General features: G+C 38.7%; 1 protein-coding gene across 2 annotated transcripts in view; it reads left to right on the top strand.

Moving 5' to 3' along the window:
- Positions 1–15163, top strand: part of UBE3D (ubiquitin protein ligase E3D) — a 148096-nt gene that overhangs the window by 18966 nt on the left and 113967 nt on the right. For both annotated transcript variants that reach the window (XM_081530458.1, XM_081530457.1), the window contains exons 4-5: positions 5993–6224; positions 11471–11540. In XM_081530458.1, coding sequence (XP_081386584.1) covers positions 5993–6224; positions 11471–11540 — 302 coding nt within the window. The remainder of the gene's footprint in view (positions 1–5992; positions 6225–11470; positions 11541–15163) is intronic.

Below are 15163 nucleotides of genomic sequence, written 5' to 3'. Positions count from 1 at the left end.
TATCAAAGTTTCAGGGTTTTTGGTGGATACACTTTCAGGAGAGCTGTGATTTAAATATATCTTTTGTTCTTAAAGGTTTTATGTTTTTTCCAAACATCAGAAAATTTCCTTCGCTGTAAAAACACTTTTATCTTTGCTATGACTTGTGAATTAGGTGTTTTCGTCCTCGATGTCTTACCTAGATAGCTATGGGATACGTAGAGCTTTTATTCACTGTGATTCTGGGTCAAGTTAAGTTTGAAATATCACGTTTTGGGTGAATGTGCATGAAGTCCCCCAGATCTCTGTAAATCTCAGTGCAGTTTCATTTGTGATTACGTGTGAGGTTTTGACATCGCTGCCTTGAACACTGTACTGAGGATCTTGTTTATTGGCACTATGTGCAAAATGTTGGGGACAAGAGAATCTTAGCGAGCCTGTCCAGATCTAGGAGCGTGTCCAGGCCCCCCTGTTATTCTAAGTGGGCACCCTTTTTGTCTTCCTCCTCGACTTTGTTAAAATTCAAATCTGACCTGTCACTTCCCCACCTTAAATTCTGTGATGCTCCTTGACTGTCTGGAGAACCAGGTCCCCACCCCTTCGACTATTTTGTCACACCCCATGTGGTCTACCATCCCACCTTCCCTGTCCCCTCACTGACATGTGTGACCAGGAGAGGGAGTATACTCCAAGGGAAAGAGTTTGGTGCCTGGAAAAAAGTGAAAGTGTTAGTCACTCAGTTGTGTCCAACTGTTTGCGACCCCATGAACTGTAGCCCGCCAGGCTCCTCTGTCCTTGGGATTGGTGCTGGGCTAAGATCCGGCCTTCATTTATCATCTTTGAGTCTGAACTTGTATAGATTAGTTAACATTTCTGAGCCTCCCTTTCCTTCTTTATAACAAGGAAATGGAAATTCTTTCACGAAGTTGTCGTGGGCATCACATGAAATAAAGTGTGAGTAGTCCCTACCTGAGGTTTTCTTAAGTTCAGCTGAACTTGTGGACTCACAACACTACCATGGACCATGTTTCTTGCCTGCACACAGGGCAGTTGTCTGCAGCAGTTCAAGCAAATGGCAAGTCACGTACCCTCTGGGGACCCTTGTCTCCCCGTATGACACGGTTCCAGGTATGAAGTGTAAGATGTATATCAGCAGGTGCAGGAGCTATCCTGAGAGGAAGCCTCATACCCTAAGCAGGGATCTTAGGATTCAAAGGGATCTTACGACGATTCTTTTCTATTGTTTTTAATTTTTAAAATTTATTTATTTTTATTTGGCTGCACCAGATCTTAGTTGTGGCATGCAGGATCTAGTTCCCTGACCAGGAGTTGAACCTGGGCTCCCTGCATTGGAAATGCAGAGTCTTAGCCACTGAACCCCCAAGGATGTTGCATCTTATGACAATTCTTTGCATAGTTTCTAGGGTTCCCCACAAAGGCCTGCATTCAAAGAAGTCCAAAGCATGAAATCCTCATTGGATATTTACCGATCATTCAGACTTGCTCCTGGTCCAGATGCAATATGCCAATCAATGATCATTTTTATTACAGTTGGTCTTGACTAGCAGTATAATCAATGCCTACCATCCATCTAGTTTCCAGGGTAACAGGTACAGGTGGTTAAACCAAAGGTCACATACTCAAGCAAGGAAAAGATTTGTTAACCCTTTCATTTGAGTATGCTGCAGACTGCCTCACATGTTATAGTTATCAACGTATGCTATTAATACGCTTGCACCAACCTCATAGTTCATTCCTTTGACAAGTAAGAGCTTACACAATGAGTCAACCACTGTGCCTGGTGCTAGGGCTACAGTGGCAAGTTAAACGTATATGGTACCTGTCTTCATATTGTTTCCTATGCTTGTTATGTGCTTAGTTCCTTTCATTGTCTAGAGAACTCCTATTCATCCTTCAAAGGTCAGCTTAGATTTTACTTCTCTGAAGCCTGTGTATACTCTACTTCCCTAACACATGGTACATATTGCCCTGAGTTCATTGATTCGTTTTGTGAATGCACAGATCCCCTAAAATAATATACACATTTTATGTGCAGATGGGAATGTACGTTTGAAGAAAGAGGTGCAAGTTTTCATCAGATTTTCAAAGGGATCTGAGACATCCCCTACCTTTCCCCCTCAACTCCTGAGAATTTAGAACTACGACTCTGTTATGAGCACTTATATTCTGGTTCTGTTATTCCTTTCTAGATATATATTTCCTACTAGAATGTGAATACCTTGACAATGGGATGGTATGTATTGCTGCTAATAGTTTGTGTCAGCAGAATACCTGACTTCTAGTAGACTTTTAGAAAGTATATGTTGAAAGAACTGCTTCTCAATCTCCTTTACAGACTCAGCAATTTGAATGATGCTAGTGCTGAAGTATTACTTAATTTCAAAGGGAATGTTCTTACTTCTCTTAAACTAAAATCAGCCTCTCTTGTTCCTACTTCTCTCTTCTGGAATTATAAATTAAATGTCTTCCCTCCTCCATGTTATGATTGCCCTTTTATGAGACTCAGAATTGATTGGGAAAATCAAAGAAAAAGAATTCACACTAGGGAATCATTTAAAAATGATGCATTTGCATCTTAAATATTTTCATTTAACACATGCAAATATACTTTAACTAGTCTTTTATTATGAAACTAATATCATTATGTTGAATGTGAGTCTGCTGCTGTGGACTGTTTTAGCTTTTTTCACTTATGCTATCCTAAATTCATTATCCAGAGTTTCCAGTTTAGGTTCTTTAAAGTGGAATGAGAAGTTGAACACTGAAGCAGTCTGATTGCAGAATTCTAGGTTTTTACTCTTCTTCCCTCACCTCAGTTTTTTATAGTTATGTTTCCCACATTTCACCAGTGATGTTGTTTTTTTAATAACTGACTTCCTTTACTCTGAAGTGTGTACTTTTTAGAGGAATAGCAACTCATATTCCCTTGGTGTACGTGTTTGATTAAATTCTGTAAGTAAAATAACATGTATAAGTGGCATAAACAGGTCTGTGATCAAATACAGTTGATCCTTAGCAGGTGAAAGGTCCAGCTGATTGGAGCAGAAGTGAGCAAGTATTCAGGGTGCTTTAAGCTTTCACAGTATTCAAAAGCATTAGGAAGACCAGGAGTGTGTTTGTTTTCTCTTCTTTTCAGGATAAGTTATTTTGAAATGTCCTCATCATCTTGCCACATTTCTTTTCCCCTTAGACTCTTCCCAATTTAGATTGGAATAGAGGTAAACCAGGCAAAAGTCTCAGGTGTCTATATTTGTACAAGTAAAAAATAAAACAAAAATAGTAGCAAATATAAGGGGCTTCTTAATTGTAAGGATGTTCTAAGTGTAAATATAATGCCAGAGTGAAGCTTAGTTTCTCTCCCCTTGAGTGTGGCCTAGACTTCATGACTCACTTCCAAACAATAGAGTGTGCAAAGGCAGAAATAGGGGCTTTTCTAGGGGAGGAGCCTAGCAGATGCCACCTTAACCCAGTGATGCAGGTTGACATCCCCAGGGATCAGTCGTATTGACAGAGAGTCCCCTCTGGTGTGGTGTGGTAAGAAGAGTGCTTTACCTCCAGGGTGGACTTCCCCCAAACCCAGAGCCCCAGTCTGATCTTGAGAAAATATCAGTTCAGTTCAGTTCAGTCGCTCAGTCATGTCCGAATCTTTGCGACCCCATTAATTGAAGCACGCCAGGCCTCTCTGTCCATCACCAACTCCCAGAGTCTACCCAAACCCATGTCCATCGAGTCGGTGATGCCATCCAACCATCTCATCCTCTGTCGTCCCCTTCTCCTCCCGCCCCCAATCCTACCCAGCATTAGGGTCTTTTCCAGTGAGTCAACCCTTCGCATGAGGTGGCCAAAGTATTGGAGTTTCAGCTTCAACATCAGACCTTCCAATGAACACCCAGGATTGATCTCCTTTAGGATGGATTGATTGGATCTCCTTGCAGTCCAAGGGACTCTCAAGAGTCTTCTCCAACACCACAGTTCAAAAGCATCAATTCTTCGGCACTCAGCTTTCTTCACCGTCCAACTCTCACATCCATACATGACCACTGGAAAAACCATAGCCTTGACTAGACGGACTTTTGTTGGCAAAGTAATGTCTCTGCTTTTAAATATGCTATCTAGGTTGGCCATAACCTTCCTTCCAAGGAGTAAGCGTCTTTTAATTTCGTGGCTGCAGTCACCATCAGCAGTGATTTTGGAGCCCAAAAAAATAAAGTCTGACACTGTTTCCACTGTTTCCCCATCTATTTCCCATGAAGTGATGGGACCAGATGCCATGATCTTAGTTTTCTGAACGTTGAGAAGATATCAGACAAACTTAAATGAGGGGTATTCTGTAAAATACCCAACCGGTATTGGTGTTAGTGGTGAAGAATCTACCTGCCAGTGCAGATAGAGGGAAGAGACACAGGTTCGATCTCTGGGTTGGGAGGATCCGCTGGAGGACGGCACGGCAACCCACTCCAGTGCTTTTGCCTGGAGAATCCCATGGACAGAGGAGCCTGGCAGGCTGCAGTCCGTAGGGTTGCACAGAGTTGGACATGACCGAAGTGACTTAGCAGGCATTACTCTTCAGAAATCTCAAGGACCTGAAAATCAAGGAAGGACTGCCCCAGAGCAGAGGAGATGAGAGCAACATGATGACTCAGTACAATGTGTTGGAGACTTCCCTGGCAGTCTAGTAGTTAAAACTTTGCCTTCCAGTGCAGGGAGCACAGGTTTGATCCCTGGTCGGGGAACTAAGATCCCACATACCGTGTGGCGTGGTCAAAACATTTGTTTCAATAAATAAAAATAAACACAATGTGTTGTCATGAATCGGATTCTGAAACAGAAAAAGGGGACATTAGTAGAAAAACTGGGGAAATCCAGATAAAAATAGTAGTTTTGGCAAGTCTTCCCTAGTTAAGTAAGCTGTTAACATTAGGAAAAGCTGAGTGAGGTATATATGAGAACTGTGTGTACTATCTTTGTAACTTTTCTGTAAATGTAAAATTATGCTAAAATACAAAGTTTATTAAAAAATAGTGATGAGAGAAATCACAGAAGAAAGGGTTGGGTGATTTGAAATTTAAGGCATGGTGACAAAATGAAAGACAACAACCCTGAAACAATATTTGTCACAGATTTTACACCAAGGACTTAATGCAGAATGTACTTGCACAGATTAATAAGAACATAGTAATACCTCACCAGAAAATAGCCATTGATCATAATTTACAGAAGAGACACAGTGGTGAATAAATATAAAAGCTGGTTCAATCCCACCAGTTAAAGAATTGCCAGTTATAGCAGTTTCGAAAATATTTTTATTTTCACCCATTGCATAGAAAAATGATAATATTCAATTCTAGAAAAGGTAAGTGGAAGAATTATAGATTGGTATAGCCTTTCTGGAGAGCAGTTTGTCCGTAGAGGAATTGAATTTTAAAATATGTGTATCATTTGTGCTTATACTCTCTCACTTAAAAGATTTCTTTCACAAGGAAATAGACGTGTATACAGATTTTCTAAAAAGACTGTTCATCATAAGGTTGTTAATAATGAAACACTCAAAACCCAAATATCTAACAGTGAGGGAATGACCTAAAAAGTTTTGGCATACCTGTGGAATAGAATAGAGTCATTAAGTAGCCTGATATAGTTTAAAAAAAAAAGCAGCAATGCAAGCAAGATGCACTTTATGTATTTTCTTTGATCTCAGACGGTGTGCATGACAGCTGTCTCTCTTGAAAGGCTGGCAAGGAGATAAACAATCATGTAAAAAAGCAGTTACCTGTTCTTGGGTGGTAAGGAAAAGATGGATTTTATTTGCTTTATACCTCTCTGTATTTTCACAATTGTCTATATTGAATATATATTACTGCTGTCATCAGGGGGAATAATAACACTACAAGCAATATGGTTAATGAGTTTCTTTCATCTTTTATGCTGATTTAATTTTTAGAAGATCACAGTTCTGTTTTGTTCTGCAAAACATTTTTCCTCTTTCCACTAGGAAGCTCCTGAGAGTGCTCCCCCTGCCAGGAGATAACTGGGGCGCCCTGGTTGACGAGTGGTGTTGTCATCCTGACCCCTTTGCTAATAAGCCACTTCATCCACGAGAGAATGACTGTTTCACCGGAGACTGTTTCTACCTGGTGAATTTAAAGAGTGATTTGTGGCAGCCAAGACCTGAAGGAGCCCCAGTGGAGACACACTCTCTTTCTTCTGAGAACCATCTAAAATTGGTAAAATACCTTTTAAAATAAATGCTCGTTTAGAGGTGGGTTTAGAAACTGGTTTCTCCAGTCTTTTCTTCATTCAGGGCATGTTAAACAGGTAGTCTTAAAGGCCAAAATCTTTGATTTTCAACTGCTTCTATCATCAAGCCCTGCTCTTTTGATATAGAAAGGGCTTGTACAGGCCTTAAACCAAAATAGTCACAGGGGCTGGAGGAAGGGAAAGAGGCTTCTTTGTGCATAGATCTGGGAATGTTAGTGTTTTACAAACCAAAGTGCCCTATTTCCTTGCTTTTGGGACAATATTCCATAATCCATGTACATTTTATCCTCAGAGTCTGATTTAAATGGAAATTTTTCTTTGGCTGTAGGATATATACCGTCCTGTGAGGTCCAGGTATTTCCCTGTGTCTTTCTGTAGTCTAGACTTCTGCTGGTGTCATACAAGCAAATGCCGTCAAGCAACAGAGGAAGTGGAGGAGCCCAAGCGTGGAAAGCAAGCTCAGGCCACAGGCTCCATGTTGGTGCCTGACAAGCAAGATCAGGCGCTCCTGCTCTCAAAGTTGCTGGAGGGTGAAGGCTATTTCCTCTCACTGCAGAGAGCAAGTGGTTTACCTTATTTTAAAAGAAAGTCAATGGCATTGACTCGGCCCTTGTGAGAAATCGTTCCCCGGATGGCAGGTCAATACAGATGTGATTTAACAAGTTAAGAAAATCATTGCCAGAGAACCTTCCTTTTAACATCTGATTATTGGTGGGAACCAAGGCATTGTGTGTTAAATTTCATTTAGAGCTCCTGTAATTTTTGTAGTAAGAACTGAACCACTCTAGGATATATGCAGCAGTCCAGCAGTTCTTAGTTTGTCAGCTAGTTTATAGAACTATTTCATGATTCTAGGGAGATTAAGGAAGTTTGACAAATGTCGAGGTTATCAGCTTAAATTATGTAAGTGTCTCAACTTTCACCATAAACACAAGTCCTTTTATCTTTAGGTTCCATTTAAAATTATAATACTTGACTCTCTCTCTCCTCTCTCACCCCAACTCTCTGTAAGTATCTTGACCTTTCATAAAGTCATAACCATTCATATTTCCTTTGATCCCCACTGCTTTTCAGTATATGTATGTGTCTATTATACAATATATATTAGATAAATATATGTATACTAATATATGCATATATTAGAATACATATGTATATTAGAATACCTCCATAATTATAGTGCTTTAGCCATCTATAATTTTCAAAGATAAATGGTAAGCACTTAATGTAAATTTGTTATAATTATATTTAATATGGTTGCAGTAAAATTATATTTTAATCTAAATATACTAGGGCTTCACTCTTTTATGTATTTTGACTTTCATTTTTATGATTAAGCTATACATTTTAAAAATATTTGGAAGATGTGAGTAGAAGAGGAATGGGGAATGACTAAATAAGCAAACCCATGAATTTCCCTTTTTAGATTAACTCTGTATTCTATATGAAAACAAATTCCTCACATTTGTGTCTTTATCAGTTATGATGCCACTTACAAGAATTTCTCTTAATTGTGAACAGCTGTCCTACGTGTTGTGTCATGGTCAGACATTACATTTTCTAAGTATCAAGGAGATGATGGCAAATTACTGTCAGACAAGCTACGGTTGGCAAGATTGTTTTCAAGTTAGCCTCGATGGAAGTTTCACTTTAATTGCATATTGCAGCAGTTGAAAGAATATGCTTGTGACCAAAATAGTAACATAAATTTGGAGGGACCACTTACACAGTGCTCTCACGGCTCCTGTGGGAACAAGGCTTCTCTGTGCTGTTGGAAACCTGTTTCTCATATCACCCAGTCTAGCCATCTAGCAGGGTTTGAAATGTCACCCGGTGACACAGCATTCTAATGGTATCTCTTGGGAAACATTTTTTTGGTGAGACAATATCAGAGGTCCTTAGGAATGGAAGCCACACAAAGGAAAATAAAAACGAGGACAGAAGGCTAATCCACCTCTCGTTGCAGCAGTGTCATCGTGCAGATATATTGATCTGATTAGTCCACAGCAATGTCTGTCTTTGATGTTTGCTCTGTAGAGTCCTACACTGCTAGGCTGCTTCTCTGCACAACTCGCTTGATTATTTCCATGAAGCACAGGTCAAGAAAAATGCACTGCAAAGCAGAGTTTCTCTTTCACAAAATTGAAAGCGTTATATGTTAATTTCAAAGATCAAGACCAGTTGAGCTTATCAGACATGAATGATGCGTTCTGCGTGTTTTCTGAGTATTTGGTAGAAGTAGTTGTTTTATCTCTGCTTGTAGGAGATTATAAAAACGTATTTGATGAGGAGCCCACATGGAACAGGAACTTTTATTTTTAAAATAAATGCTACTGGGACTGGGAACAAGTGAACCTTTATTAAAAAAACGTATTTTAACTGTGGAAAAAAATTTTAAGAGAGAACTCACCTCAGCATGAGGAATGTATATTTTAATTCTGTTTAAGGAATCCTCGACAATGAATTACTCCAAAGCATATCTCTTGAATTATAATATTCATAAATGACCAAAAAAAGAGCATAAACAAATGTAAAATTCAACTCTTATTCCTTTCCTTCAATACCCCCGTGTGTGAACAGCATGTTATTTGTGCCTCTGTGAATATGGCAGTATACCTTTTGTTTTCAAGAGACATCTACTGAAGATTTCCCTATTCTTAGATTTATTATCTCTTGTGATATTTTTTATGCCTGCCAATGAAATGAAAATTTTGCATCTGATAAGCAGATTGATAAAGGTGGCATCTCAACTTTCCATAAGATTCATAATATTGTTCTAGACTTAGAAAGTAGCCACATATATGACTTCATCGTATATTTTAAAGAACAAATGAAATTGAACATTGCTATTTTTGCCAGTAAGTATGACTAACAGTTTTACGTTTTTTTTGGTTGTTTGTTTTGTTAAGTTCATGAGGAGTTTTTTTTTTTCTTAAAATAATGTGTTGAACTTTGTAAACATTTGCAAATGTAAAAAAATAGAATTATAAACTTCCGTCAGTCATCTTGATTCATACAGTATGCTTCATCTGCCCCTTTTAGTTTTAGTTTTTTGCTCAAGTGCTTTAAAGCAAATTCTAAACATGTCAGTTCATTCCTATATAGATTGTTCTTTTTTGCATGACCACAGTGTCATTTTCACCCCAGACAAAATAAACAATTATTACTCATTGACACAATAGCAGGCCTTTAGCATCTGGTGGGCATACGGTCCCATCACTTCATGACAAATAAAAGGGGAAAAAGTGGAAACAGTGACAGATTTTATTTTCTTGGGCTCCAAGATCACTGAGGACAGTGACTGCAACCATGAAATTAAAAAATGCATACTCCTTAAAAGGAAAGCTATGACAAACCTATACAGTGTATTAAAAAGCAGAGACATCACTTTGCTGACAAAGGTCCATATAGTCAAAGCTTTATTTTTCCAGTACCTCATGTACGGATGTGAGAGTTGGATTATAAAGAAGGCTGAGCACCAAAGAATTGATGTTTTCAAATTGTGGTGCTGGAGAAGACTCTTGAGAGTGCCTTGGACAGCACAGAGATCAAACTAGTGAATCCTAAAGGGAATCAACCCTGAATATTTATTGGAAGGACTGTTGCTGAAGCTGACGGTCTAATATTTTGACCACCTGATGTGAAGAGCCAACTGATTGGAAAAGGCCCTGATGCTGGGAAAGATTGAAGGCAAAAGGAGAAGGAGGTGGCAGAGGATAAGATGGTTAGATAGCATAATCAACTCCATGAACATGAATTTGAGCAAACTCAGGGAGATAGTGAAGGACAGGGAAGCCTGGCATGATGCAGTCTTTGGGGTTGCAGAGTCAGACACGACTTAGCAACTGAACAACAACAACCAGGATTCCCTGGTGGGCCAGTGGTTAAGAATCCACCTGGCAATGCAGGGGACATGGGTTCAATCCCTGGTCTAGGAAGATTTCAGATGCTATGAGGCGACTAAACCTGTGGACCTAGAGTCTGAGCTCTGCAACAAAAGAAGCCACCACAATGAGAAGCCCACACACCACAAGTAGAGAAAGCCCATGCGTAGCAACGAAGACTCAGCACAGCCAAAATAAATGAATAAATAAAAATTAAAACAAACTATAAAATAAAAACAGTACCTCATACCATCAAATGTGTGAATTTTGATTCAAAAAAACTGACAACAGATGATACTTCTAACAGAATTGGTAAAATCTATATAATGGAGGATGAAGGAGCCTGGCGTGCGCAGTCAATGGGGTTGCAAAGAATCAGACATGACTCAGCAACTGAACAACACCTTTTGACCACCTTCACCTATTTTTGCCCATCCCTGCAACCTCTAATAACCACAGATCTGTTCTGTATGTTTAAAAGTTTAGTCTTTTGGTTTCTTAATAATTAGAATTCTAATAATTCTAGAATTATTCTAGAACAACTGCTAGCTGTTTTAATCTGTATCCCTGTTGATAATGTTGGGTTTTTTAAATTTATTGTTTCAGGAATTTGTTCTAGAATACTGTGTCTGTCTTTTCAGGTATAGTACATATATTAAATGGAAAAATAGGATTATATGAGTGGGTTAAGTATCTTTAATTTCCAATGGTGGTTGTAAATTATAGATTACTCTTATATAAGTTGCCCTGGACTGGGAGTCAGAATAATATGAGTTCAAGTTCTGATTCTTCTGTTTTCTAAACATACGAGTTGGGGCAAATCACCTACCTTTCTACCTTTGTTGCCTGCCTATTCTATTCTAAATCCCCTGGAGGAGGGCACGGCAACCCACTCCAGTTGTCTTGCCTGGAGAATCCCTTGGACAGAAGAGCCTGGCGGGCTATAGTTCACAGGATCGAAAGAGTCGGACACAACTTAAGTGACTTAGCACGCACCCACGCACATTCTAAATGACAAGAATGTTTGGAAGTGCTTTTTACAATTTTTAAGATGCTCCTTGTTCAAATTACTTGGCAACATGTAGATTATAAAGAAGTGATTTGGTTTGGAATAATCGTTCCGTTCATTATTTTGTCTTTAGACTTGGAAAAAAAAAAAGATCTCTGTGCATGTGGTTTATGCATACAAGCTAAGTGTATTCCCAGTATTTAGTAGATCGCAAAATAAAATGTAAAGTTCAATGTATACTCTAGAGACCATGTTAAAATTATATATTCCTTTTAAGAAAAGCTGAATGACATTTAAATGACATTTTTCTATTCTGCAGAAACCAAAGACAAATACCAAAGTAATTTGTAAGCGTTGCAAGGTAACGTTGGGAGAGACTGTGTCATCAGGTAAGAATTTCATAATACAAAAAAGCCAAAATGACTGCCTTCTTGTTATATAAAAAAGAACAAACAAACAGGAGATTTTATAGGACATATATATGAAAGAGAGATGACTAATACATGTTATAGAATTGAGAATTGAGGCTTTTAAAAATAGAAATCAACTAATATATCATCCAATATACCAAGAATTTTGTGTATTTTGACCTTTATAAGTACATAGTATTGAGTCTTAAGCATTAAGAATTTGGGTCGTTTTCAGTATTGTATATCTTCTTTATAGATATAAAGTAGTATAAAGTTTGTTTCTTAAAGAAGAAGGAAGCTTTTTTTTTTTTAGTGCAACTCCTCTGTCAGAGGAATTGGTTATGTGGATGATGGAGGAGATGCTTTTCTTGGTTGTTGTCTGCCTTAGGGCTGTGTTTTGAGGCTTGGGCATGGGGGTGTACACAGAAGTTGTTGAAATGGAAGAAAACACATTCTAAGTTTTATACTTTGTTCCTTGTTCTTTTTCCCAGTAGTGTTAATTATATTTTGTGTAAAATCTGTGTTATGCCACTATGAAGTTTAGTAATGAAAATCCTGATAATTAAAATTCATCACTCTTTATAGATGTGGTTTAAAAATGTCTAGAGAGTTCCAGTGCATGTTAGCTTCATGGGTGAAGAATAATTGTTTTCAATATAATTAATTAGAAGATGTGATTTAAGTGAAACTGCTGTCCTCAAGGGAAAGCAGATGGTGGCATTTTTTGTTTGTTGTTTAAGATCATCAGAATCTCATAAGTAGTTACTTGCTCAGAGTGAACAGAAGAGGAAGCATGAGTAGCAGTATAGCATGCCACCCTCAATGTCATTTTCAGAGAAGGAAAGCAAGTCCCTTAGCAACAGTTTAGAAAATCTTAAGGCTTCCAGCTAAATAAGGTGAATTGACTTTTTTCATGCTTTTCTCTCCTCCCTGAAGCCCAGTTAAAAAGTCAGTTAAATTAAAAAAAAAAAAAAAGAGAGACATCCATGGATACAAAAGAGAAGTAGAGAGGAGACCACAGTGATGTGAACTGGAGGTGTAAGCAGACTTCTTTGGAAGCTGTAAAGCCGAGAGAGGGGTGGGAACACACTTGGCTGTGTGGAGGAGGCTGCAGCCATGGTGTCTGCAGAAGATCGATCATCTTATAATGAGGGAGCCAGAACTCAACTGTGGAATCCCAGAAATGGACAGAATTGAGAGGTAGCAATTGAGAGGTAGCAGTTATCAGGGACAAGGGGCTGAAAGCAGGAAATTTTAATGCAAAGTTTGTATAGGAGCCGTAAGATTCCTGAGACTCTTTCTCTCCTTGCAACTTGCTTGTACACTCAAGGTAGGAGATTGGAGCAGCCTTTCTTGGTCTAATGAAGTGGACTACCCAGAAAAAAGATCTGCAGACACTGATTCTTAGGGGTCATTCAGCAACAACAAAAAAAATGAGCTTATATTCAGCCATTCTACTGTCAACAAGCCTTACATCTACACCCAAGAGCTTTCTCTAAGCATTTTATTACTTTACATTTAAATATGAACAGATTGCTGAGAATCAATAAATGTTAAAGAGAGTCCAAAGCAAGTAAATAATCAAGTACACAGAGCAGGGCCATTGAAAAGAAACAAATTATGTATAAAACAAAAAAAAAATCTCTTAAAAAACCATAATAAATGGCCTTGGAGACATGAAATAATATTGCCTCTACAATTCGAGAGTGTCACATTAAAGATGTAATAGCTTAAAAACTAACCAAAAGAAGATAAAATTAAGGAATTATTTCAGAAATCAGGATCAAAAGACAGAGATTGAAAATTGGAAAGGAAATTAAAAAAAAAAGATCATATAAGTTTCCTAAGGATAAGAATATTGTCTATCTCATTTATCACAATGAGCTTAGCCCTTAGAACGGTATTTGACATCTAGTGGGTACCCAGGGAATATTTGTTGAGTGAGTGAATGAAATGAGCCTTTTAGGACATCCAGCATCTAGCTGAAAATTCTAGAAAGAGAATAGAGACAACAGGGTGTGGGAAATCCATCAAAGAACAAAATACTAAAAACACATATTTCCTAGAATGAGGACTTACAGGCCCCGGCTGAAAACTGAAAGGGTCCACTAACTGTCTCAAACAATTAATGAAGGATGATGAGGAAGCTGCTTATAGCCACACCACAGAGTAATTTCCGAACACCAAGGACGAAGCTTCTAGAGAGCAAAAAGCAGGTAATATACAAAGGATTAAGAGTTAGAATGACACTGAACTTCTTAACAGCAGCATGGAAAGCTAGAAGATGATGAAAAAATGCCCTCATAATTTAGAAGGAAAAAGATTTTCAACCCAGAATTCAACAGACAGTCAAGTGTGAAGATTATAAATACATTTTTGGAGCTACAGGGTCTCAAAACATGGACCTCAAAGTTATATTTTCCTTAGGGAATCTACCGTAGGGTTCAGTTCAGTCGCTCAGTTGTGTCCGACTCTTTGCGACCCCATGAATCGCAGCACATCAGGCCTCCCTGTCCATCACCAACTCCCGGAGTTTACCCAAACCCATGTCCATCGAGTCGGCGATGCCATCCACCCATCTCATCCTCTGTCGTCCCCTTCTCCTCCTGCCCCCGGTCCTTCCCAGCATCAAGGTCTTCCAATGAGTCAACTCTTCGCATGAGGTGCCCAAAGTATTGGAGTTTCAGCTTCAACATCAGTCCTTCCAATGAACACCCAGGACTGATCTCCTTTAGGATGGACTGGTTGGATCTCCTTGCAGTCCAAGGGACTCTCAAGAGTCTTCTCCAACACCACAGTTCAAAAGCATCAATTCTTCGGCACTCAGCTTTCTTTATAGCCCAACTCTCACATCCATAGATGACTACTGGAAAAACCATAGCCTTGACTAGATGGACCTTTGTTGACAAAGTAATGTCTCTGCTTTTTAATATGCTATCTAGGTTGGTCATAACTTTCCTTCCAAGGAGTAAGCGTCTTTTAATTTCATGGCTGCAGTCACCATCTGCAGTGATTTTGGAGCCCCCAAAAATAAAGTCTGACACTGTTTCCACTGTTTCCCCATCTATTTCCAATGAAGTGAAGGAACCAGATGCCATGATCTTAGTTTTCTGAATGTTGAGCTTTAAGCCAACTTTTTCACTCTCCTCTTTCACTTTCATCAAGAGGCTTTTTAGTTCCTCTTCACTTTCTGCCATGCACCAGCAAAAGTAAGAACTGAACCCCAAAAGAAAAAATGTGGGATTTGGGGAGCAGATTATTCAACACAGGAGAATGAGATAAGGAATCCCACGGGGAGGGATGTACAGCAGGCCTAGAGAATAACAGTCTGGATTGAAGCAAGCACGGAGAAGATTGTAATAGAAAGACTTTTTCAGTTATACACCGAAGCTGATAGTCATTGAATTGTTTGACCACATATAACAAATAATCTGAGACAAGCCATTTTGTCATATAGGCAAAATTAGCTAAACGTATTTGGAAAACTAAACACATGAAAAAACAAGCAGTTATGCACTGTGGAAAACAGAAGATTGGACAAAAAAGGAGCAATTCCATGGTATGATTATGGTCACAATCATGTGAACACTGAATATCAATTT

The sequence above is a fragment of the Giraffa tippelskirchi genome, chromosome 9 (assembly GCF_054371585.1).
Source record: "Giraffa tippelskirchi isolate mGirTip1 chromosome 9, T2T-mGirTip1v1.2.pri, whole genome shotgun sequence".
In the NCBI taxonomy this organism is placed as follows: Eukaryota; Metazoa; Chordata; class Mammalia; order Artiodactyla; family Giraffidae; genus Giraffa; species Giraffa tippelskirchi.
Note: the sequence above shows the minus strand (reverse complement) of the source record. Positions and strands in the feature narration are given on the sequence as shown.